Here is a 27,545-nt window from a genome sequence, read left to right as displayed (position 1 = left end):
CCCGCCCCGGAGGCCACGAAGCAAACAAGGGCGCAGCTCAGGATCCGCGGCACTTAAGAACATCCGGAGCAGACGGTGAGTGCCAGCAAAACGTCATAAGTCCATATTCCAGCAAATAAGACTTCTCGGGGCAGGATAAGGTACAGGATAGACAGTTCAGGCAGGAAGGTTTGACGGAGCCGAGCTACAACGCGGCCATCACGGTCGCCACTATTTCCCTTATTTATAAAAAACGTATCAATGCTCGATCAGACTTGCTTGTTCAGCTTCGTGGTACCTGGACTAACGATGGGCTGGAACTGGATGATGAGGATTGGCAGGCTGCGATATCCTCTCCCAAAGAGGTCGCGATTCTGGCGCGTTTGCGACTCGTTCAGCTGAAGATTCTGCACCGCGTCTATGTCACGGGTCCGCGACTAATGCGTATGGGTTTTTCTGAGGATGGACTGTGTCGACGTGGCTGTGGTATGATTGCTACCTTCCTCCACATTGTATGGGAATGTCCAGAAGTTGTGTCTTACTGGACTAGAGTGCATACGGTGATGAGTGGGGTGACGAATGTTGAATTGCTGCCTGAAGCCAGGCGTTGTTTATTGAATATATGGGAACCGAATGATTGCACTGTTGCTCAGACTCGGTGGGTTACGCTGGGAAACATGGTTGCGAAAAGGGACATTGCACAGTTGTGGGGATCTCCGAGGGCACCATCAGTCTCCAAATGGGAAGAAAATATGGACTGGTGCATGTTCAGAGAGAAGATTGTTTATGTCTCCCGTGGCAGGCCCAAAAAATGGGGTAGGATATGGGACCAATGGAATTCATACCGCGGGGAGGTGTGTGATCCCCCCCTTATTGATCCCCCTGACACTCCTTGTTCCCCTTGACTGTACGTTTCGGCTCCCTCCTGTATCACGTTATTGATCTGTTTCTGGCTCTGGATCCCCCTCTCCCCACCCCCTCCCTTATCTCCTGGAGGTTCTCCTGCTTTTCCATATTGCCTCTGATTGTCTCTCCCCGTATCGTATGGAACAGACACAACAATTTAGGTTACAGCCTTGTTTTCCTCATTTTCTTAGATGTTTTTGTTTGCTTGTTTTAAAAAATGAAACCTTTCCGTATCTTATTGTTATAGATTTGACCAATATAGTGTACCATTGCTGCCGGACCCTTGGCTGTCGGCTGATGAGCTGTGTAATGCTATACTGATTTTCTGATATGTCACTGGCCGGCCCAGAAGGTTGTAGGCCTGTAATTGTATTTTCTTTATTGCTAAATAAAGGTTTTATAAAAAAAAAAAAAAAAACTACCATAACTTATCTCCAATCATAACCCTCTAATTCTGCAGTATGATTTAGATACCTTCGTTAAGACTCACTCAAGATGGACGTTTGAGTTTGAGAGGAAACTATTAGCCGATCCGGCATTTGTAAAGCCCAAGAGTACTATGATATAAAACGCTATTGGGCTGCTAGGAATAGTGTCAGGGATGCATTCAAAGATGCCCTTAGAGGGGAGACGATCAGCATTCTCAGCCAGGCTAAAGAAAAAGGCTCTGGAAGAAAATGAGGGACTGGTCGCCCAGTTAGCAGTGGCAGAAGAACATCATATAAGAGATATCGGTCAAGGGTATGATACCACTGAAAGTCAGCTGAGGATTCTTAGTAGTAAAGCAGAGCTACATAAATGCATAGCTCAGAAAGCCGCAGATGAATATCAGATTCAAATGGGTAGGGTATATGAGACGGGAGAACAGGCGGGTAAACTCCTAGCCCTTCGGATCAGGCAGAGAAGTAATAAGAATTTAATATCTAATATACAAGAGGGGGCCCGGAATTACACAGAGCCTGAAGATATCCTAAAAGTTTCATAAAAATTCTATCAAGAGTTATATAATGAAGAGTTGGGTCCATGTGGTGCCACCCGGGACTTCAAGGATGAAGGTCCCCAGTTGGGTGATCTGGATAGAACAGTGCTTGATAATGATATGGTTATAGAGGAGGTGGTAGAAACACTGCAGGAGCTAGCATCAGGGAAAGCCGCGGGCCCAGATAGTATCCCGCTCTAAGTATATAAAAACATACCGAGCGAGATCGCCCCTATACTGTTGGACTTATTTAACGGCTTAATCTGTACTAGTGAAACACCGCAGTCTTGGAAGGAGACAAATATTGTCGTGTTCCATAGAAAGGTGAAACCCAAGGAAAAACCTGGCTCATATCGTCCAATATCCCTCATCAATACGGACACCAAGATCTACGCCAAGGTCTTGACTAAAAAGCAGGGAAGGGTCATTGGCGGTCTGGTCTCCCCATGGCAGCATGGTTTTATCCCAGGTCGAGGGACAACCGACCACATCAGGTGGACTATTTCGCTGTTTGATGCTCAGGCTGTTGCGGGGGGCGGATAGCCATGATCCTTCTGGACGCAGAGAAGGCCTTTGATCGCGTCACGTTAGCTAAGGAATTTGGATGCTGTTCAGGGTACATTTTAAACTAAAGTAAGACTCTGATAATATGTACTAACAATATTAGAAGAACTGATCTGAGGTATTCGGATTCAGCGGTTTATTTAGGAGTCTCTGCAACAGATACAATTGTAAAAGATAATTTTAATCCACTGTTATAGTCAATTATATCAGACTTGAAGAGAATAGACGCCTTACATCTCTCTATAATAGGGAGAGTCAATGTACTCAAAATGACTATGCTCCCCAAAATATTATATCTCTTTCGTTCTATTCCGTATTTAATTGACGAGGTCATGATAACATCTATAGAGACAGCTTTTATGAACTTCATCTGGTAAGCCAGATGACGCCACAAATTTGTCTGACACCTCATATGGCGGTCAAGAACCCCCATCTATTTTTCGTTTTCTGCTGGGTAGAGAAGCCCTGGGACTTCTGTTGCGAAAAAATGATAGGCGATATTATAAGAAAATGCGATACAAAGTCCTGGATAGCGTCTGGGAGGTATGAAAGTTAGTCCAAAAGGTAATGGTAATTCCTAAAATTAATTTTTATACAGCCCTATGGAACTCTAGTGTCTTCCCGCAATTTAGTAATGATAGGATGGGGAGATTGTGGGAGCAACAAGGAATTTAAAAAATAGGTGATATTTTTTAATCTTGCTCTGAACCTCTCAGATGATAGTGTTTGGAAGAGGCTCCTTTATAGATATGTATCTTAGATCTGCTATTTATGTCTGTCTTTTGTAATGAAATCTTAGCCTAGTAACAAGGGATGTATATGAAATACCTTTCTAACTGTTTTATAGAAAGCCACTTTTTAGCCCATTTATTGCATGAATGCATATTGTACATGTGCTAAATCTGTATGTACTGATTTGTTTTAATGTGAAATGTATCTAGTGTCGAATGTACCAGGTATTTTAAAATAAAAATATTAAATTAAAAAAAAAGAAACCCATCTAGGGTAGAACACGGCTGCACCTTCGTGCCGCTCTCCAGCGCTCTCCGCTTCCCCATTCTGGTCCAAGTAACAGGTACAAATAGATAAAGGTAGAAAAAAGAGGCAGGCAGTAGCTTATATTAAAAAATGTAAGGGGGCCACCCCAGCCTCTTGACTGGAGCAAGACGGGCTCACCTTTGTCTAACTGGGCTTGCGCAGCAGGGTAAGGCAACATGCTATATAGTGTCAAAACAAGTGTCCCAGGTGCTGCAGGCCGCCTTCAGATAAAGGAATGCTGGGACTCGTGGTCCCATCACTGCCACCTCCACCAACTGCTCCCTAATTAAGTTATGTCATGGATTACAACAAAGAATATCATTCTCTAATAATAACACAAAGTAACTATAACTGGAGGAGAAATCAATATGTGTGGAACTTATTCATTCAACTTTTGTGGTTAAACACGAAGCACCAGTTTTGGTGAGCCACAAAAAAGGTTGAGCACTGTCGGACTATTCTCACCACTGAGAATACCAGTTGGGTTTATTTTGTATGTATACTGGGATAAAGTACATGCCATGCTTTGCACGCCAAAAATGGACTAAACAAATACAATATTGCCAAAAAAAAAGAAAATGCAATTACAGGAACTTTGCACAGGCAACGCCTGCAGTGTGAAAGAGCCATCACTCAGAAAGCCTTGTGCTTTGTTTTGGCAAGACTATGCATCAATATACCTATTACTTAGTTGGGCTAGATTGGAAGTCACAATAAAATGATTACATAATAGTGAAAAGGCACACTGGCAAAACCAGAAAAGGCTGAAAATTGACTGCAACAGATGCATTACACTAGAAGCAAGATCTGCTCTTATATGCTAAGTGTTTTGCATGCAGCTAAAGGTTGCAGAGGAAGACTCCTTCAAACATCTACTGTGGGACTGTATAATAAAAGAGAACATCCCATGGAAGAACTACTTGGAAGAAGCAATTGCAGCCTTGGAAGATAGACAGCTATGGGAAGGCAACATACCCGCTAAATAGTTTTCAACAATGCTAACGGAACAGGTGAGGTTAATCTTGATCGACCAAGACCTTCAGAAACTAAGTAGAAAGGTCCTTGCCAAGCTGGTAGTACATTTTTATGATCCTCCGAACTGGCCTGTATATTTAGGTCAACCTTTTATTCTTGCTGCAAAAAGACAATTGATTTGGTTTAGATTTGGCTGCAATGAGGGTTATTACTATGGCCATCTCAATGGCAACACTGACCAAAACTGTAGGCTATGTGGTCTGTCAGCCTGAGTCCTTGATCTATGTTGTTTGCATTTGCAGGAAACTTCGGGTGCCTTGGGAGCTAATGATTACTCCCTATCTTCCAACTTCTAAAAATACAAAATTGGAAGATAGTCTTTTAGATCTACCTGAGTGAGGGTTCATGTCAACTAACTGTAAGAGTTATAAAATGTATGAAGTGTGCAAAAGCTACTCTGAATATTTTTTTTGGTTTGAATATGTTTTTATTAGTTTTCAAATAATTCTTGTCGACACAGTACACATTTAAGGCATTGGATAAAAGAAATTGTATACATAGTTTGCTTCACACCATAACGACTATGCAATTCAATGATAGTATAAAACGAGATTTTAACACACCACAATACTTCGATACAGTCGATGGATTACGTGATAGGTACTGAAAGCTTTAGTAGGTGTGTAGGTGTGCGGCGTAAAGCGCGTTGTAAGCCAGGGCATAGGGATGTAGTATGGGACGGCATGTTCCCGCGTCCGTATGTCTACCCCTGGTCTCTTCCGTCAAAGAGTGTGTGATACATCCCCATCGCGAGGTTGCCATGTGTTTGGGCTGGAGTAAACAGTTGCATGTAACTAATACCATATTCTCAACATAATAACAAGTATGTCGGGGGGGGGGGAAACTGTCATGGCCCCGGAACTGAACTGGGGGGGTGGAAGAATAAAAAGAAAGGGGGGGACAAATCCTAAAGGGGGAAGGACAAGGATGGAAAGACTGTGTAGTGGGAGGAGTGTCAACGTGGTTCTGTTGAGGCAATGAGTCAGTGGTACGACAGTGGCTCGGGGTAATTATGGTCATGAGGAGGGCAAGCTCGTTCCATGGGGGGAGGTGAGGGGGGGGAATGCGGTCCGACATTGCCCGATGGACATTAGAGCATCAGTGCCAAAGCAGTGGGGTTTCTGGGTCGCTGTCACGGCACAGCTCCGCAGCAGTATCCCATCACTCAGGTATATGTTGTGTCTGTCATCTGGCCATGGCAGTAAGGTGTCAGTGGGAACACGATGTGGTTCGTCCTGGCCATCGTCTGGGGGCCAGCCCAGAGAGGGACACCATTAAGTAATTCCATGATCCAGGCTCGCCTGCTGGAAGGAGTTCAGAGTTTCATCCCACAGTTGCGCAATGGGGAATTTTCTCAGTCCCGCCGTCTCCTCCCTGTGTAATATGACAACCTCCGCTCTCGCCCAATTGTCAAAGGAGGTGTACCAATGTTTGGCTTGTGGGGGTTCAACCTTTTTCCACCGCTTTGTAAGCAAGCGCTTGGCCGTGATGAGTGCCTTATTGAGTTTGGTTCTTTTGTACAGTCCCAAGAGACATACTTCCCACGTGTGCGGCAGATCGTCACCAGTACTCTGCTTTAGTAGTGTAGTCACCATGTTCCAATACGTTAATATGGTGGGACAGGCCCAGAGCATGTGTAGGAGATCCGCGCCAGCCAGGGTGTATCTGGGGCACGCAGAGGTGGTACCCAGGAAGTATTTGTTAATCTTATCCAGCGACAAATATGCGCGATGCAGTATATAAAATTTTATGATTTTAAAGCGTGCGTTACGTGGGACATTGACCGGGCCGGATAGCACCACAGTCCACTCCCTGTCCGTCCATGCCCGCCCTCTATCTGCCGCCCACTTGTCTCGGAGCTGTTGTGTGGATCGCTGTGTGTGTATTAGGAGGGCCTGTGTCAGCCAGTGGACCACGTGGGAGCCGTTGCCCATGACATGGAGGTATTGTATAAAGTGGTGTGTCTGCGGCTCTTCGGTCAAGTCTCCCCAGGGGCGTGCCAGCATACGTGTGATAGACGCATGAAGGAGAAACTGTCCGGCCGGCAGTCCAGTGTCCCCAGCCAGAGTCCCAAAGGGAAGTAGAGCGCCATCAGCATATAGATCACCCAGTGTCTCCACCCCAGCCTGCACCCACCCGTCTAACATTGCCTCTGTTATTACGCCACCATCTCTGGGTGTGCCCAGGAGCAGAAGCGCTGGGGCATAGGGCTTCACCCCACACGTCAACTTCAAGCACCGCAGAAAGCATCTGCGAGCCACGTTCACGTGAATCTGTGTCGGAAGCGGAGTCCTAGTCAAAGGGTGGAACAGCGTGCACACCTGCGTGTTTGTCCAGGTCACAGCATCTGTGGTGGTGTCATCCAAGTCCCTGCCGCTCAGCCATCTCGTCACCCACTGCATCTGAGCTGCCAGATAATACAGTTCCAAGTTGGGAACCGCAAGGCCGCCAGCCTCCGTGGGCACATAGAGTTTCGTCAAGGCCACACGGGGTCTTCCTGCATTCCAGATGAGGTTCCGAACCAGTGTCTCCAGTTCTCGAAATATCCGGGTCGGAACATATACCGGAATATTGGCAAAGTAGTATAATAGTCTTGGCAAGACTACCATTTTTGTCAGTGCGACTCAGCTGGGCATGTTTAGGGGTAGGGTCTTCCAGAATGTCATCTGCGCTTGTAGGGAGGAGATAGCTCTTGAATGTCGTGGGGTACCAGGTGAGTTTCCCGCCATTTATGCAGACGTCACACTCCTGTGTGTCGGGGCCGAAGGAGTACACTCCGGACTTCGCCCAGTTGACTTTGAGTCCTGACATTGTCTCAGAGGTCCGAAAGGTATCTGACAAGGATGGCGGGAGACGGGTCAGGTTTCTAACATACAGGAGCAAATCGTCCGCGTAAAGCGAGACTGTATGTAAGCCATCCGCCAGTGGAATCCCCCACTCCTCTCCCTGCTCTCGTAATGGCACTGAGAGAGGTTCCATCGCCAACGAGAAAAGCAATGGGGACAGGGGACATCCCTGTCTGGTTCCTCTTTGTACCCGAATCGCGTCAGACAACAGCCCGCTCGTGCGCACACGTACAGTCGGCCTGTGATAGAGTAGTCACACCATGTCAATATAGTCGTCCCCAAGTTCATATTTCTCCAGCGTCGCCCTGATGTAGGGCCACTCAACGGAGTCGAAGGCCTTCTCAAGGTCTAAGACGAGGCATCCTGATCGGGGGCCAGTTGTGGGTGGCATAGGTTTGTACTTTGAACAATCTACGGATGTTGCGGGAAGTATTGCGTGTAGGCACAAAGCCATTCTGGTCATTGTGTACAAGGGTTGGGACGAGGGGGGCCAGACGTTGGGCTAGAGTAGAGGCAACTATTTTGTGGTCAGTGTTTAGTAGGGCCAGCGGTCGATAAGAGCCCATTTGCATGCTGTCTCTTCCGGGTTTGAGGAGGGAAATAAGCGTGGCCTCGTTGAGCGTAGGAGGGAGAGCGGAATCGTCAGCAGCTGCTGCATACATCTTCAGCAATTCTGGGATCAGGATATCGGAGCAAGCCTTATAATATTCGGCCGGCAACCCGTCTGGACCTGGGGACTTGCCGTTCGATATGGCAAAAATGGTGGCGCGCAGTTCGTCGGCCGTGAGCGGTGCGCCCAGGTCGTCTCTCTGTGCTGCTATTGCTCTTGGCAGCTGTATGTTCGAGAGATAGCCCGCGATATCTCCGGCAGGGACTCGGAGCTGGGAGCGGTATAGAGCTCGGTAGTGGCCTGTGAAGGCCTTGTGTATTTTGCTTTGTGTGTACACCGCCTCGCCTTCGTTTGTATATATCGCGGAGACAGGCGCAGAGCGGTCTTCCTGTCTGATGAGCCAGGCCAATAATTTACCGGGCTTATCAATGAGGTGGTGCGTGCGCGCCGAGTGAGCTGCGTAATTGACATGACGTAGCCGCTCCAGCAACCTCTCGTGCTCAGCGCGTGCTGCGTGTAATGGTGCATCCGCGCCGCCGATCGCCTCCTGTTCCCGTTGGAGTAAATCGGACTCTATGCGCGTCAGGACCCTCTCTAGTTGTTTCTGTATATACCCCTGTGTGCCCAGGCAGTGTCCCCTGAGTACGACCTTGAAGGCGTCCCACTGAATCTGAGGGGAGGACGCTGTGCCGGTGTTTTCCTCAAAGTATTGCGTTGTTTGTGCGGAAAGGGAGTCGCGGAAGGGGGCGTCTAGGAGTAAGGCCGGCTGCAACCTCCAGGTGGGCACGGGCGGATGTGGCCGTGTCCATGCTACGTTCAGTATGTGTGGGTTGTGATCGGAGTGGGTGCGACCCATATAATACGTGTCTGTCACTAGGGGAAGAAGGTCAGTGGATATCATGTATCTGTCTCACCGCACGTGTAGATTGTGCGCCCCTGAATAGTAGGAGTAGGTCCTAGAGGTGGGGTTGTGAGTGCGCCAGACGTCATGTAATCCCCATTGTGTTGCCCAATTGATGAGCGCTTTCATGGCTCCATGCGCTGGCGTGCCGACAGTGGGTGGGTTGGAGCGGTCTAGCGTGGCATCGAGTATACAGTTATAGTTGCCTCCCAATATCCAAGGGACGCCATGCCAGGGCGCCAGTCTCGTGGACAGCTGCGCTAAGAAATCTCCCTGATCTGTGTTAGGGGAATATATGGAGGCTAAGACCACCGGTTGCCCGTCCAATTTGCCCTGTACCATCACGAATCTGCCTCCAGGGTCTATGTGTGTGTGCGAGACTGTGAAGGGAGTCCCGGGTCTCACCCACAGCAGCGCTCCGCGAGCATAGGAGGAGTGTTCAGTGGCATAGAGTTGCCCGGGCCATCTGCGGCGCAGCGCTTGCGCTTCTACCTTATTCAAATGTGTCTCCTGGAGAAGGGCGATGCGGACCTGGTGGCGTTTGAGGTAGGAATAGATTTGATACCTGCGCGATTGCGTGTGCATGCCTCTAACATTCCAGGTGCATATATTTATCGCAGTCATTTAACCATAAGAAATTCTCCCCACATTCGTCTCTCTCCGCCCCCCCCCCGCCCCAGAAGCCCGCCCCCGGGACCTCTGCACATTCCCACCGTCCTCCCACAAAGACATCCTCACTGATACCAGGTGTAATGGTCCAAAAAAAACAGAGGGATTGGGGTTGAAAATATAACAAACCGCAAGGGGCTAAACCAATAAAAATGCCAAAAGGTCGGTTGCTCAACATGCCGCCGTCCAAACTCTCTAGCGAGATAAATAACTTTTCAGTTCGGGGGGGTGCTATACAACAGGCACAGTTATGGCTTCAGGACAAAACGGCCAGTGGAGAAGACATCGCCCCTCCACGGGCCCTAGGATACAAGTAATGTCCAGCAAAGAAACAAGGTAGTCTATTCTGGCATGGCTTTTCCATGCATACGCTCCTGTAGAGCCGGCTATAGTCAAATAGGTGGTGTAGGCGTGCATTCCACACCTGCGGCTGGGTCGTCAAGAGTCAAAGCTCAGCAGGTGGAGGCAGGCGGGGAGCAACCCCATTGGGTCATCGCACCCCCGAACAAGGGTCCAGAGCTGTACTCACTGTGTCTCGTGGTCGTAATCGGAGGCAGCATCGAGGGCCTCGCCCCGGGCACACAACAGTCCGCAGCTTCACCGGGATACCTTCTGGATTGGAGGCCCAGACGACACAGCCGTTCGAGTGCACCCTGATGAGGACTAATGGTGCCCGTTAATTAAGCAAATCCACCTTCTGCGGTGTTACATCCGGTTGCTCCGTGGATTGCTGAGAGTCAGGTAAACCGTAGATAGCCTCATCATCACTCGGGAAGGCCCGGGGGCTGGTTTCTGTGGCGGGGTTCGATGATGGGGAGCTGCTGATTTCCGTTACTCTCCGGAGGGCATCTTGCTGCTCCGACAGGACGAGTTCTACGGGTGGGGAGTGATTCGCTGACCTTTGTGATTGATGGGTTGAGGGCGTCCTGTGACTGCGGCGACGCCGCGATCCTCGGGTAGGTGCCGTGGTCGCGGAGCCCTGCGCAAGCCTGGGCACTGTATCCACACTGTTATCCAGCCAAGCGTCAGTTTCCTCCGGGCTGGTGAAGAAATGCGTTTTGTCATGCGCTACCACCCTTAGCTTGGCGGGGAAGAGGAGGGAGTATTTAAGTCCAATTTGGCGCAGCCATTGTTTCACAGCCATGAAGGAAGGTCTCTGGCGCTGCACCTGTACCGTGTAGTCTGGGAAGAACATCACTTTAGTATTGTCGATTTGGACATCCCCAAGCTTCCTGGTTTCGCGCAGGATGGTATCTCGGTCACGATATTTCAAAACCCGGAAGAGTAGCGGCCTGGGATTGGATCCCGTGGGGAGAGGCCTCGTCGGCACTCGGTGTGCACGTTCCAAGTGTGGTGACAGGGTACCTTCCGGCAACAGTGCTCTCAACCAGTCCTCCACATGCTGCGTGGGATCTCTCCCCTCCGATTTTTCCGGCACGCCTACTAGTCGAATGTTGTTCCTCCGTGCCCTCCCTTCTGCATCTTCGGCGCGGTCCTCTAGGAATTCCACCCTGTTCAGGAGATCTCGTACATGTTTGTCCGCCTGGATGACTCGGGGCCCCAGATCTGTCAGTGTGCCTTCCAGGGATGTGGTGCGTTCCGCCAGTTTTTTGTGATCAGCTCTAAGATGGGTGAGGTCGATCGACACACTGTCTATTTTGGTCTCCAGCGAGGTGCGGGTAAGCTGGAGCCATTCCTCCAGCCGTTTCATGGCGGCCAGGACAGTGTCCAGTTTCGTCGCCACCTGGTCTGCATCCGGCTGCTTCGACAACTTATCTATTTTCCCCTTTGAAGACGCACCTCCAGTGCCAGTTCGAGTCTTCACTCCCCCAGACATGGGCAGGGCGATGAGCAGGGTAGCCGGTGGTGGCTGGAATCCCCGATGGCAGGGGCCTCTCCGATCGATATTTCAAGGAACGCCGTCTCAGGAGTGCGGCAATCTCGGGGGGTCTCCGGGCCGTTCAGCGCTCTCGTCTCGATCACTTTGCGTCGTTCACAACCCCCGATGGGCACAGTTGCCGTGGGTCGGGGCGGTGGGTGCCATCGCCAGCGTCCGCGCAGAGTCTACGCAGCAGAGGCCGCCACACAGCGTGGGCAGACGGTGCGCAAACGGTCGTCGCGGTATTCCTGTGCCACCTTGTGCGATATCCTCTAGCCTCTGGCTCTCCTCCGCTCCGGATACATGGGTGTCGCAGGGCCGCTGGGCATGTGTGGCGTGGGGGTCCTCCAGAGGATGGCGTTGACGGGGTGAGGGGAGGGAAGGCAATGAGCAGCCCACTTCAGCTTCCTGGGTCTAGCAAGCCTTGGCCTCCTCAGTGCGGGATGAGTCCGTGCTCTGTCTCTGCCATTGTATAGTCTTGCCTTGTCGGCCACACAGGGCCCTGCTCACCATCTGGTCGCGCCCTCCTCTATCACACCGCTCCGCGTGCGTCCAGCATAGTGTCACATCTCGGTCCCCCCCAGATGCCAGGCGGCCAGTAGTGTGCTGCGCTAATGCGCCGATGTCCGTCCGCAGGCACCAGATCTTCCTGTGGTAGGGTGCGGTCCCCTGGAGCTGGGCCCGGGTGACTGGGGGTCCTCTCTGGCCTCGTGTGCTAGTGCGATCCTCCGTGCCTTATGGTCGCACTCGTTAGCGCGGCGGTGCGTGATGTTTAGTCTACGTCTTCAAGAGGCCCAGGGCCGTAGGGGCAAGGGTAGTGTCCGCTTGTCTTACCCTCTGCACCACACGAGCAGCGTTTCCGCAGCTGCCCCGGCGAGTGTGAGCGCTCCGTGTCTCCCAGCTAGCAGGGCGGGCCCGCCCCGCCACCGGGCTGCGGCGTCCCCGGCCTCAGTCCCCTGCCAGTGTTCCTTACAGGTCCGTTGTTCGGGGCCTCTCCCCGCTCGGCCGCAGCTGGATAAGCGGGGTGCAGGGTCGTCCACGCGGGTCAGCAGCAGGCAGCACCGCAAGCGTGTAGGCCCGGCCGCAGTGTCTGCTGGAGGCCTCAGGCGCCCTCGAGCCCAGGCCCCGCCTCCAGGCCCAGCGTCGCGGCTTGATCCCCGGCCTCGCGTCGCCCCAGCCGCCGGCTCCGCGGCCCGCAGCGCGGCCACGACAGCCCAGGGGAGGCCCGGAGCGGCCAGGAGCAGCCGAGTCCCCCCAAATTTGGTAGGTGGACGAAGGGCGATGGTGGGGTGCTTCGCCTGTGGTTTGTGCCGGTTGCGAGTAATTGGAACAGATTTCTGGCCCATGGAAGGGGAGCTCCGGCCGAGCTCTACCCTTTAGCTTCCGTCTCCATTGCGTGCCAAGCCACGCCCCCAAAAGCTACTCTGAATAATGCTATGACCACCCCTATTTTAAAGAAGATGATTACCGAGACTTTTTAGGACACATTTAAAGTAGCATCGTAAAGTGATGTCTTTTCTCATTTGTCCTTGCAGAAGCATTCTATAGTGGCTGACCACGGATACATGGGGTGTCTTCATTGGTATCAGTGTTTGCTTTGCATCATTCACTTTTCTTTATCCCTTCTAAACTATCAAAAGAACTATCTATTTTATGAATTATGGCTTATGTCTTTGGCACATAATAATGTACTTCTTCACAGTATAACTAAGGATACATTAGATGTCTTCCTGGCATCAGTGACTGTTCTTTATCACTTCTTTTTATTTATTTAAAGGACCATGTACTTTGTGAGACTCTAAGGTTGGCACTGATCCACTACATACCTTTTTTCTTTATCAATGTTTAGAATTAGGTTGTCTATTCACATATTTTTTAAATGATTTTAATGAAGTGTGCAATAAACATTTTCTTACTCACACACCAAAATCTGGTTAGATGAAACTAAAGAAACACAGAGTGATTACAGGAGGATGGCCCACTGTCAAGCACAACAAGATGAATACACCTCTTCTTTTCAAAGGTCCACAAATGGGCCTTGAGTAACAATTTAAGAACATCTGTTCTGCACAGAATTACATGATGCTAAAACTACATTGAGGAAATTTGAGTGTCTGTATGACCAAACACAGTACAACAATGCAAGCATAGAATTAAGCAGAAACAAACTATCAACTAAGAGTCAGCTGCCCTTCTATCTCGCTCCCCCAATCAGCTATATCTTGGTGCAGCACATATTTCAGCAACATGCACAGATGTAATCTGTAACTTTGAACAAACTGCGGCAGTATGCAGACGATTCATGAATTGGCTACTTAATGGTTTAACCAAATTTGCTAAACACAAAACACACAAAAAAACTCAGCATTCAACATGGTTATTCCTCTCAAAACAACATATCTAATGACCCCACAAACAAATAGCTGGATGGGGCTTCATTGACATAAAATGGAGACAGAAACCATATCCTTCAAAAAAAAGTTGGAAGAACTTGTAAAACCACTAATGACAAAACATAATTCTAAAGGCAATACAGGTTCTACAGGATTTCAATCAACACGGCAAAAATGATCATACTACTACACTCAACAGATCAACGATGCTGCATTCCCTAGGATAGAACTCTTCAAAATAATAATGAATTTTGTAACCCTGTCAGTGCTCAAACAAGGCCAATACATTCTCAGGAACTCTGATTCCTCAGCAAAACAGTGTTGAAAAATCTGCTAACCTTGCTTGCCCTCAAAACTAGCCAAATCATCAGCCTCCCCAATCAACTCCAAAGCTTTGCCAAGTACAAAACTTAAATTGCGCTCCTTCGCCTTACGAGCTGAGAATTAATTAATTGATGTAATCAAAGGTATAAAGGATGCTCTTCTGAAGACCCTCAGCATTTTTAAATACATTCTCACAGAATTCTCTGCAGGCATTCCAGCAAACGAGTTCGGGAACCCCTTTCTATCTATAGAGGAATTCTCAGGCTAATTGAAAACATCCTAAATCAAACTTGTACTGAAGAAAAAGGAACTTGACCAGACTGACCCAGCAAACTACAGACCAATAACAAACTGACCCTTCTCAGAAAAAGTGATTTAAAAAGATGATGCTCTAAATCTCATCCTTCATCAGATAACAATGCATTCTATTCAGCTAGATTGAATTGGAACAAGCAGGCAGTGAGTCAGGACTATTCTCCATCTGGAAAGATTTCAAGGAATGTGTCAACACTAACAAAGTGGCTGTTCTACTCCTTCTCAACCTCTTGATGGAATTTGATATGACTGACTACCAAATATGGTTTTATTTATGAAATATTTCCATACTTTTCTAAATTGGAGCAGTATTTTTTCTTGAGTTGTGCTTTCACCTTATTACTATTTGAAGTGCTGTACAAATACTTTACACATTGCCTCTAAGTTAAGCCTGACTGATGTGTGCCAAGCTACCAGAGGTTTAAGCACAGGTTAATTTTGGGTTTGCTTGTACTTCACCCTGACAAGAATTGTGCTTGCTGCTTGAGTAGGGTTTCACCCCCTCAGCCAGTAACTGTTTTTCCTACACTGGTTTAAAATCTCAACTGGCAACTGTAAAGAGGTTCAAGCAGTAAAAGGTTAGCACAAGATTAAGGTCCCACTAGGGCATAACAAATGGTGCTAAGAGAAAAATGTTTTGTCAAAACTTTCAGAAAGTGAAATACTATAGGTGACTTAAAGTCTTGTCCGGAAAGCAGAGTAAAGTTGACAAGTTGCTAACTATCCCTTGATAGTGCCCACCACACTTGAAGGCACTGGTGCTGATAGCAAGAGCAAAAAATGGGGCAAATGGCGCTGAGGGCAGGTCTGGCGGCAGAAAGACATTTGACACTCCTAAAGGTCCCACGGGCCCAAAGGCGCTCCAGGGGATGACCAAGGTCCACCTATACAGGTCAAACATGTGCAAAAAGCCTCGGTCAGGTCACAGATTAGATACCTCTGGAAATTTGTGAGAAGCCTGAGTCCTTAATGCCAGATCTTGCAGTTTAATGGCATCGATGCTGGGTCACTTGGAGCCGCAGACACCAACCCTACCGGGAATAGATCTTTGACCAACGCCACTTCCACTGTGTCTTGGTGAGTTACCTTTAGAATGAAATTTGGAAGATTCCTCATGTCTTCTCTTTTTATGTGTCTTTGCTGACCTGAATAATGAAGACTCCAGGATTCTTAAGCGAGGATGAGATTTTGGTGGTTGACTGTCATCTCAGGCCCTGAGCATGAAGAGATTTGTTTCCCTCTCTTGCTGGGCCTTAGCATGCATGCTCTGACATGAGTTACAGGTGTTGCTTTCAGACCCTAGACACCAGAGGCAATCATCGTGGGAATCTGTGATATACATATGCCTCTCACATCTTAAGAAGAGTTTAAATCCTGAACATTTAGGAGGTGACATGATGACCACTGCAACAAAAATTTGGATGAAGAAATCTTGGAGAGGAACTTCCCACTTAGCAAGCTGCAGATCCGAGTCGAAGGTGTAGTAAAAGTTGAACTGAAGTTGCACAACCAGTTGCAGACCCAGTGGTGCGCTTTATTACCCTGATGTCACAATGATGTCATTTCCAGTGCTGATGTGGAGAAGGCACCCCCTACCGGTGTGGGACAGCTATGAAAAATTTTGGGAGGGAATCTGCACCTGAGGATATTCATGCGGTGAGGAATCTGCGTGTAGAAGTGTTCATCAGAAAATGACCACCAGCTGCAACCACCAGAACAAATTAAGCACTTGATTGGTAAAAACATTACAACATTACAACTACAGTCAATGTCTGACAACTGCTGGAGGAAGTGATATAATTGTATAGAGTGACAGCAGAGACTAGCACACTCACTGTAGAATGAGAAGGGGAGATGGTGATATACTCACTGAAGGGTGGTCAACCTGGAGTTGGTTAGCAGTGCTGCTGCTATGAACTTGGCTCCATCCTCTTTAATAACATTGTTCTGGAGGCTGTAGATAAACGAAGAAAAAGACTAATGAGGAGGTTCTGACACTTCTGTACTTACTAGGAAATAACTGAAATGTATTAGATATTTTGGTCTTTGTAAATAAACAAAACATACTTACTCAAGTTTGAATAAGCAAATGGTCAAGATTCTAGTCAGAGTCTAGTACTCGTGTGCATAGCGCCGTAATAAACACGGGTGCACCATTCTTCCAGCACAGCAAAATGTAGCATTATCACGAGTAACAAATGCTAGACAACATTTGTACAGTCTATATCACAAACATGACTGCTCACCGTCTCTTGAATAACAAGACCAGCATTACCACAAATCACAAGGGACTTGCACCTCGGACCACTTCTATCAGAAATTATAGGTGGTTTACTCCTGGCCTAGTGTGGATCACAGGGTCAGTCCCCTGCTGCTCATCTGGTGACAATGGTGCACTGATTCACAAAGCGGGTCTTCTCCTCTGTTGCACAGAATGACATTAGAGTTATGACTCAGGGTCAGATCACTTCAGCATAGAAAACCACATTATTGAAATGAATACCAGTAGAGCATCTTCAGAATGACAAGCTATGAATTAATTATCAATAAAGATGGCAGAAATCCCCAGCACAATAAAACATGGTACTACCATAAGTCATGAAGGAATTCATAGTTTTGGCATGACAATTACACTACAACAAGCCACAAGATGTGTTCTTTTTTGCATAGCAGTGCACTGCACTAGCTTGAATAGACAGTGCCTGCACATTTTCCACAGAACAATGCAATGATGCACTACCCTGACTCACAACTAGGCCCTCCAATGCCCTCACCAGGTGCAAAGGAAACTCTACCCTGCCCAAACCCCTGACTCTTGAGGAGTGATCCCCTGGTCCAAGTAAGGGAGCACCTTAGGCAGAGAATTCTCCCTCTTCCCTAATGTTCACATGGGAACTGTGGTTACCAAAGAATTCTGGCACACCCAGCAACTCCACCATACGCAGGGTTCTGCATTCTCAGTACCAGGCTTTGGCAGTTGCACTTGGCCCCTAAGCTCAGTGTATTCCTTCTCATAAGATTTTAAGAAGACCTCTGTAGTCCTCTCGTAGGCCATACCCATTAATGGGGAATCACCCACACCATGCATGAGCCTATAATTACAGAGTCTGGTCACCCTAATATACATAGCGGTAATGTAGAAATGAGAAAGGCACGTCAAAGAGGCAACTTCAAGCAGGAATATTTATTTCCAAAGTCAGTAATAACACAGGCAGCTGAGCACGAAAAGAAGACACATTTCTTGCTCTCACCGGAATCCACACCTGAAGATTCCACATTCCATCTGAGAGTGTGATGTATTTCCTATGGGAACTGTACCAATATACCTGTTTCTGACCCATGTCCGGTTAATATATCAATAGTGGCCATACAACGGCACAGAAACCTGTTTTCTCATTAGGTCATAGCGCATGCTACCACGTTAGGCAAGCACTATTCCCCCAGCCCCCATAGAAAGCATACCGAGTTCTCAAAACAAATCAAACCTCCAGCAACCTGGGAAATCCCCCGCAGCTATTGTTTTGATTTAACCAAGAACTCCAGTAAAGAATGTACGAACGACCAGTTCTTATGACATCCTTATTGACGTATTTATGTCCATCCTTACGTCAATCTCGGCACCTTTCAGGTATAAATATTACCGACATTGCCCTAAGCAAACACACGGTGGTGACGAGATTGGAGCAGCGATACTTGCCGAGGAGCCCAGCTGATGCAGAAAAAGCCCACGGACGCTGCCCCTCCCTTTTGACGCGCTGAGAGAGAGACGCTGCCTTTTCTCTTGCCGAGAAATCCAGCTCCGGCGTTCCTAGCCGCCCTTGCGGGCAACTGGGATATCGAGTCCTGAGATTGATATACCAGCCCTCCAGCCTTCTAAATCCCAGGTACTGAACTGAATAACCCCTCACAGAGAATTCTAGAATCAGATCCTTGGCAAAGCAAACTTAACTTAAACTACTTATCTACTCCCACCCACGTATTAGGCTTAGGTCAGGTACACCGGGGTAGGCGTAGTGAGAAGCACCAGTTGAGTACGATTAGTCAAATGTATATATGTATATAACTTTTATCCATTTTAGTATCATATGGCTAAGAAACCATATAAATGCTTTTACAGTATTATTTTATAATTCTGTTTTTACTGTAGCACTTTACTTAACTATAAGTATTGCGATAATAGCGATTCATTTCTCTTGTACGAGAAAAGAGACTGATCAATAAATAACATCTTTTTATTGAACCACGTCCATCTCGTATTTCTCTACAAACTGGTGAAACTAAGAATGCACGTACTGACTGAGTAAAATAAGTTGTCTTTTGTTTTCACACGACTCTAGAGATATACTCTTGATTAGGGGAGAGCAAAGTTGTCATGTTCTATGGTTGTCAGAAACGAAATCCCTTCTTGTCTATCCAGGGAGGTTAAACTCCTCCTTGCCTGTTCGAGAAAGTTTCTAGTGAACTCTGAGCTAGCTGGCACACACATAACTTTTAAGTCTAATATCGTCAGTAGAAGACCTAGTTAACCACAGTCCTACGTCTATACTATTGAAGATATTATTCCAATGCGCAGAGCCTATTGGGATAATAGGAACTACACTACATGGTGCCCAACTGTTTGGATAGGCGATAAATCTAACGCAAGACATTAGAGTAACTCAGTCGTGCTTTTTCACACAGACCCCTTTTCCCATAATACTCCAAAGACGTCTGGAGTGGGTGAAAGGTTAAATCCGCCAAAACTTCGTAGGAGGAGACTCCTATGTACGGTTCTTGGTTTATTCAACGTTGAAGGATACACTGTTCTAAAAATATTGTGCATCTAATCTTTGTTTCCATAGAAACCTGATCTGCAAATAAACAAAATAACCTTCCTGACAGTAAAATGTCAGAAACTGAAGAAGATAGGGAGGCAGCTAGAATAGTAGCTCAACTCCTAGCAAATGACAATAGTCTCCTACAACAAGACCCGGAGGCAATACTAATTCCGGTCAACATAAGGAAAACTATAACGTTAAAACTTATAGAAAATGGACTGACACCAAGAGGAGGTACAGTCATATTCGTAATTGAGGAACACGAATATAGGCAGACAGAGGTATTCTACTCATGGATAAACTTTCCAGCAGCGAACGCTGTAACAAAAGAGTTCCACTATTATAAAATAGAGGAACCACCGGATATCTACACTCCTTTCAAGGAAGTGGAGATATCACTCAAATACCAAGAGCACCTGCTCTGGTTTAATGGCGCCCTAAAACATAATAATCACATCACCAGGCTCGGTCCACTAGGTAGACCAGGAGCAACGTGGCCGGTCCTAGCCGGATACACACCACATCACGACATTGAAGAAATGTCTGCACCAGATCTTTTAGCACAGCTAAAACAACTGATTAAAATACACAGACAATTAGTCCAATATATAATGCGGACTTCAACAGTCCAACCAGCTATTAAAATTCCACAGCTGACCCCTCATCAGGGGAACACAAATAAAATTACACCACAGAACATACAGTCCTGTTTAGGTAAAGTACCCGCAAAACGGGAACAAATTCCATTCTGGTTAGCACAAAAAAATCACTCAAATAGAGGCGGTATTTCCGGATACCACCCCGGTTGAGAAACACAGGATTCTGACTATCTGTCTTCCAATGGGAATCGCACCACATGTGGAGGACTGTGACACTTGGGGTACAGTCTTTGCTTCCGTTTACACAAAAACACATGGTGTTCCATCCATGTCAGTAATACCAGATGTGCTAAAACAAATTCAAGATGAATACGGTCCAGAACCTGCCTTAACTCTTGGTATGAAATTACTAAAAGACTTCAAGCAGGTCTCGGCAATATTACTAGCCAATATAAAGGGAGAAGCAGCAAATGTGGCGATCCGCCAGAGGTTGAAAGAGACAGATATAGCAGACCAACCATTTGAAATTGCCAGAATCATAGAAAAATCCTATGAAGAACTAGGAAGAGATAGTTTGGGTGGAATACCTTTGAAACCCCAACTAATTGAAAATCCTGAAAAAATATTTATTAAAAATAATCTAAACACTCAAAAAAGAGCTGGGATGGAAATAAACAATCAACTCCTAAAGAAAAAAGATTCCAAACCAGAGGAAGGTCTCCTCGGCGGAGAGAAAGATCTCCGGACCAAGGACGCAAGTCTCCCCAAAGGGAGCCCTCTGTGAAAAATACAACCTTAGAAATAGGGATAATATAAAGAAACCTGACAGATATCAAGATATTGATACACGTCCCTCTCAATCTTTTCAGACTTCCTCGCAGAAATCGGAAAGAAGAGGACGATCAGAACAGAGGGAAGAGCACGTAAAGTCCAAATACAAGGAACCTCCTCATCCAAATAAAAAATTACAATTTCCAAAGAAGAAGGTAGCCAGTATTAAAGTAATCAACCATGCCAAGAATACTGAGGACACAACTGAAAAACGGAGAATGGGCTCAGACAATGCTAGACAGCGCAGCAGAAGTGAGCATAGCTCGCAAGATCCTGATGAATCATCTGGAGACAGTGGACACGAATGAGTACGTTCAGGTGGAAACTGCAGATACCAGAGTTAGCAAACCTCATAAAATATATGAAATAACATTGCGTATAGAAGGGGATAAGACTAGGAAAATAAGGGGTCTATTTTGGGATAATCTCTCTAAAGGCTATGACATCCTTCTAGCTGAAAAAGACTGGCCACCAGAGTTTGTCAGGGAGTGCCCTCATGGCGAAGAAATAATTATGCCTGCCTTCTCTAATCATATTCCAATACATAAAAAGTATACACTTACAAGAAAGTGGGCAGTAGCCCAAGCTCCTGCATTATATAAAAATCATGTGGGATGGGATGAGGACTCCCCCCCTCACAAAATCCAGTTAAAATCACAACCTACTGCACAGAGGCAGTACCCAATTAAGCAAGACGCTAAAAAACAGGTAAAAGAGATCCTAGATCAACTTGAATACCAGGGGGTGATTGAAACTTGCACCTCACAAATGAACAATCCTTTGTTTCCTGTCTCCAAACCAGATAATTCATATCGTCTTGTTTTGGACTACAGACACTTGAACTCATGTTGCAAAACTTTTGCAGTGCAAAACTCACACAGTGCAGCACTAATGAATAGCATAGTGCGCAAACAATACAAGACAACATTAGACATCTCTAATGGATTCTTTTGTCAAAATATAGCACCTGAAAGCAGATATTTGACCGCTTTCTCAATAAATGGCTCACAGAAAATTTCTGTTGTTTGCCCCAAGGGTTCAAGAACAGCCCAGGATTATTCTCAGCAAGAGTAACAGAGTTACTACAAATGTATGATGATGAGGCATTATCTTATGTCGATGACATCTATCTAACAGACGATGACTTGGATACTCACTTGAAAAGAGTGAACACCATAATACTTGGGTTCGCAGCAGAGGGTTACAAATTCAACTTCAAGAAGTCAAGAATTGCCCATCTGACTGTCCTATTTTTAGGATATGAATTATCAAGTGAAGGCAAAAGCCTGGCTAAAGATTTCCTAGAGAAATGTGCTGTGATCCAAGCACCTAGGACACTGAAAAACTTGCAATCAATTCTAGGTTTCCTGAATTTCGGAAGAACTTACATTATAAACTATGCAGAGAGGGTTAAACCCCTCTATGATTTAATAAAACCAGATTTTAAAAGAATCAACTGGACGCAAAAACACACAGAAATTTTGAGATCTTTACAAACAGACATGTTAGTTAAAACAAAACTACAAACACGTGACAACACACGCAACCTTGTGATTCGAGTCATCCCAGGAAGATGCGGATTCACATACCTGACCTCTAATGAGGGAGAAAAGGTACCGATAGCATACAAATCACATTTGTACACAGAAGCTGAAAAAAGATGCAGCATTAAAGATAACATTGTTCATGCAGTTCAAACAGCTGTAGCAAGAGAAAAATACCAAGCTGACGGTAGACGTATTACAGTCAGAACAGCAGAATCAGCTTTTGAGGCATTAACAACCCCATGTAACTTACCAACAACGGCACTGAATCCAGAATGGATACAGTGGGTAAATTCTGTTGCTACAGACAAAATAAAATACTATTTTGATCCAGAAATGAATGAATTAAAATATCTAGAATATGAGAGAGAATATCCTCTGCCAATCGACATTCTACCTTTACGACAGTACGCCTGTGTAATCTATACAGACGGACATGCTCAACCCTCAGTATGGGGAGAGCAAGCGTACAACGCCACATGCGAGATTGTAAAAGACGTATGGCGCGGAGGTAAACTGAGACCTCTATTTACAAAAACACACTCAGTGGAAAATAACTCAGAACAACAAACTGATATAATAGCGTTAAAAATGGCGCTAGATAATGCCGATCGCGAATTCCCGACACTTATAGTGTGCGATTCGTATTACTGCGTCAAATCATACAATAACGATTTACAGAAATGGATTCAAAACGGTTACAAAGATGACACAGGTGCAACAATAAAGCAGAAATCGCTTTGGGAACAAGTAGTTCTTTTACAGAAAGAACTACCAAAAACTCACGTGATACATTCACTGAGTCATCAACGTGATGGCGTTCACGTTGCAGGGAATTCATTGGCTGAGACAGCAACAGCGGTAGCAACTAAATCGGCTTCCGTAGCTACAAAAAAGCGTTCAGTAAAATACAATGACGGTGAAACAGTGCTGTCGGTGAAAACGTCATCAAAAGGCGATTGCTCAGCTTTACCGATCAACTATCCACTCAATTATACATACATAATCGATGCAAACTCCGTTCCTTTTGCTCAAATCCCTGGAGTGGGGGATAGAGTGATTCCAAACATGAACAGGAGAGTCTTGTTAATAGTAGACGCACATATTGGCGAGGGTCTTAGACATCGCACAATTAAGGATTCTCTAGTAGAATTACAATCAACATACTGGTGGCCAGGAATGAGTCTGGATCAACACCTATTCGCGAAAAACTGTTCAAACTGCAACAGAGATCGCAGTGGTGAACGAAACGGTGTATTCCCACGGCTTTTTTCTCAATAAGGAATGAGCTAACAACATTAACTCACCCAGTATGAATAATGCGTCTTATTAACATGTAGAGACTATTTTCACTTGTAATGTAGACCCCAACTTTCGGCTGACGTCTGAACTGTTATAAAAAGATTTGCGAGTCTATAATGGCATATACGCTAGAAGCAGGCTACGTCCTGACCAAAATCTTTCCTTTAGCTCCAAAAAAGCTTGGGGGAGGGTGCTTGGCAAGGATGAGCATTGCATTGCGGGACTCTTCTCACTTCCTTCCTGAGGGAAACAGGATGGTGTAAAGAAAAAACCAAGGCATAGAGCAATCGATAACAGCAAAGGTATTAGGTTCGGGAGCTGGGTGGGTCAAACATTTAATAAGTGTCCAACGTAGTCTTAATAATGTGCCAAGAAATTCTCTGAGAGGTCTCAGTCCGTACGAACTATTGTTTGGGACTAGAATGTTAGTCCAGGACTTAGATAGTCAGACTTCAGTGGTTAAAGAAAAATGCTTTGATATCAAAGATCGCTTGGCTATTTTACAGGACTTAAATGAAACAAGAAGAGACCTGAGCAACATAAAGTTGAAACAACAGCCAACAACCACTGAAGAGAAACCACCTGTCCCAGCAAGGCCTGTCTGGATTCCAAAAATCGGGGATCTGGTCAGACAGAAGATCGCGGTAAAGAAGGAATTTGGGCCTTCTTACAGAAAAGCAGTTCCTGTCTTGTCTGTCAACGGGACGAGATCAGTAGTATTACTGCCCCTTGCTGGTAAAAAGGAGAACCGAGTTGTATCCATCGACCTGGATAAACCACAATCATGTGGCCAATAACAAGTAGTAGGCCAAGTGGACTCCCAAGAAGTAGTAGAACACCTAAGTTTGCTACATCCACAGAGGTTCCAACTGAAAGACTGATCACATTTGAAAAATCTACAGTGAACCAGCAAGGACTATGCAACAAAGCAATAGAACTTGAACCTCTTAAAACCCAAATCAAAACTTTACATCAAGAAACTCCACTCTACAATGATGTAACGGACTATGCTAATGAAACAAAGCAAATCCTAAAAACAAAAAGTAATCCAGATGCAATTGAAACAATTGACAGAACGGCATCCGGCTACTTCATCAATTTCGATGATTTTTCTGAAGATCTGAATGAACCTGACGATCATCCAACAAAAAGAACTTTTAAAGACAAAGCAAAGAAACTTTTTCATCAACTGAAAGAAACCTATCTGATTTCTCCATGGATTGAAATTTGGGTGGCATTTGGTGCATTTATCCTCATACTTTGGCTCATCATGGTACTATGCTTGGGACATTTCATTGAGGGAAAATATGCTAAAATGGACACAGCAAGCCAGAATATCAACTTGGTCCTTAAACCACACACATCTTCACACGTCGAGAAAAGAGAACTTTCGTCTGTAAACTTCACAGCCAATCCTATACCCGGCGGGGTAGCATGGGACAAAACTGAATATGAAATATATGGTCCGGTTGAACTCCTGAAGTATCCACACCAATTTAAGATTTCATTAAGTGACTTTGTAAAACCAAGCACATTCGCTGATGATTGGGATTTTGAAAGTATTAATGATATGATGTCTGATCTAGTGATGTCAGCTAAATTTACAGAACATGATTATTTACAAGGTTCATCTAATTACGATCAAATGTTTTGCTATAACCATTATGGCAACCATTATCTGCATAAATCTACTCAGCCTAGAAATGTTTTAAATTTTAACCAATGGGAACATTGTGCAACTCCACCAAAAGGCAGTTCAAAAACATTTTATGATAAATATTCATACTTTTCAGGGTTTAACACAAGTAATGCAGAAACATTCTATTTCAAATTGTTAAATAAGACAGGGGTTAAAACCATGCTTACAAACACAAAATTGATATATTCAGACTCATTTTTTGAAAAAATGAATACATTTGGTTTTGATTTCTGGAATGATAACATTGAAACGAAAACGATGTGGGGCACAAAAGATTGGCAAGTACAAGGTATAGAATCTTTATTTAGAGCCTGCATGATCCCAGAACAAATTATATTTTTGAATGACACAATTCAGCAGACCACCTGTCTTGGTCTAGCCAAAATCAAAGACTTAAACAAACCGTCTATTCCAAAGCCAACTATGGATAGTAATAGCACCTCTGATGTTGAGATAGACGTAACCAGTATTTTAAACCAAAACAGAACACATCCTGAATGGAAACAATGGTTGATCTGGCCCACAGACACAAATAACTGTCAAGACAGATTCCTGAACAAAATACAGGGTTTCACATTGACCAGGCCAGACCCAAGATACTCCCAGAGACAACATCCAGGGATTGTAACTACTTACAGTGTGGGAAAGCTCTGCCTTCAATGGCTACATACATCCACACTGGCAGAAATTAAGCAACACCTAACTTTACTTAAAGAAGGTGCTGACTTGCGCGATTTCATTATGGGACCACGCAAACAGCGTCAAAAACGTTTTATAGCGGCCTCCATATATGCAGCTTATAATGAAGCTTGGAAAGTGACTCAAATTGAGACAGCAGAAAAAATACGGGAAATTGACCGTGTTAATTTGGAAAAATCACTTTCTGTTGTAGACAATGGGTTAATGACTCTGTCCTCCAGAATATATTCACTGGACAGTATTGTGTCTTCAGCAATCGATATAATAGAGCAAGACTTACTGATGTTACAACACGGTCAGTCTCAATTGCGTTCTATTGTACAGCTTGGCTGGACGTTACAAAATCTGCGTTCAGGCTATGTGCCTTGGCGTTTAATCAACACAACGTCATTATTTAATATATTTAACCTTACTGATAAACAAATCAGTTTGGCACAGAAGGGTGCTGACTATACAATTCTGAGCATTGAAAAACTTGAGAGATTACCATTGACAATGTCAGAACGACCTGTCATTGAATGGATAATACATGGGATAATAAATATTCCGATAACAACTTTCCAGTTTCAATACTGCCAAAAATATATACAAGCAGGCCAGTATGAAAGGTTGGGTAAAGGATACATTAAGTCGACATGGGACTTGCCCTATACACACACTTGTGTTAGTAACAAAGGACAGAGTGTATTTCTTAGTGGCAATAATTGTGCAAAATCACTAAGTGGTATACTTCTGTGTCAGGGTTTAAGTTTGCATGGGGCCTGTGAAGGGACTTCAAATAACCTTTCATGTCACCAGCTAGGCACACCTGCAACACGGATAGAACCATTCTTTAGGAGACTCTCGAACGGGAGTTACATTCTAATTGTAGATCGCAGATGTTGCAGCCTAATGCCCGGAAAACCTTATCTCGTGAGCGTGACTACCAGGGTCATGTGCTGTGAAAGAGTATTGTTCCCGAACGATACTCCAGACAGGGAGGCAAGGTTATGGCCCAGTTTTAATTTCTCTTCTATTCGAATTGATACTTTAAGCAGAATGAAGACTGTGCTCCTACAGACACCAACCAGGTTGACGTCATCAAAAGAAACGTATGATCTCCAAGTTGCAAGGACAACGGCAGAGATTCATTCACTGCTATCAACGAATAGCCCCCTACACTTCGCAGAAATACTAAACGAAATCTTAAATATTTCTGATACCAGTGGTATCGCCAGTGTATTTAAGACAGTTTTTTCAGGCGCTTTACCACCATTCAAAGCGATCCTGGGTATTTTTCCAAACTTCGTCCATTCTCTCTTTGGCGGACTACCTCTCCTGTTGGGACTAGTAGCAGGCGTCCTATTTTTGCTACTTTTGCTTCGATATGGCAAACCGTGTCACAGACATGACTCCAACAACAATGGAAGAAACGATCCTAGCTATCCGCTACCGGGACCGCATAACTAAAGTCCTTGGATTAGCACGGCTACGCCATTTAAATATGACTTGGTTTCTTTCATTAAGACCCTTGTCGCAGACCTGTGTTATGCCTGTATTAAGGTGCTTGCTATGCGGCGAAGAATGCGTGTTGGACACCTGTCTCACACTACAATCAGAAGTGCCATTGGATGCAG

The 27,545-nt window shown here is 45.6% G+C and overlaps 1 protein-coding gene across 6 annotated transcripts in view; it reads right to left on the bottom strand.

Annotated features, from left to right (window-relative positions):
- Nucleotides 1-27,545, bottom strand: part of NLRC3 (NLR family CARD domain containing 3) — a 1,163,446-nt gene that overhangs the window by 567,800 nt on the left and 568,101 nt on the right. For all 6 annotated transcript variants that reach the window (XM_078663141.1, XM_078663145.1, XM_078663144.1 and 3 more), the window contains one exon: nt 16,309-16,392. In XM_078663141.1, the coding sequence (XP_078519267.1) occupies nt 16,309-16,392 (84 nt within the window). The remainder of the gene's footprint in view (nt 1-16,308; nt 16,393-27,545) is intronic.

The sequence above is a fragment of the Lissotriton helveticus genome, chromosome 10 (assembly GCF_964261635.1).
Source record: "Lissotriton helveticus chromosome 10, aLisHel1.1, whole genome shotgun sequence".
NCBI classification, from domain to species: Eukaryota; Metazoa; Chordata; class Amphibia; order Caudata; family Salamandridae; genus Lissotriton; species Lissotriton helveticus.
This window is presented reverse-complemented; position numbering and strand designations above follow the sequence as displayed.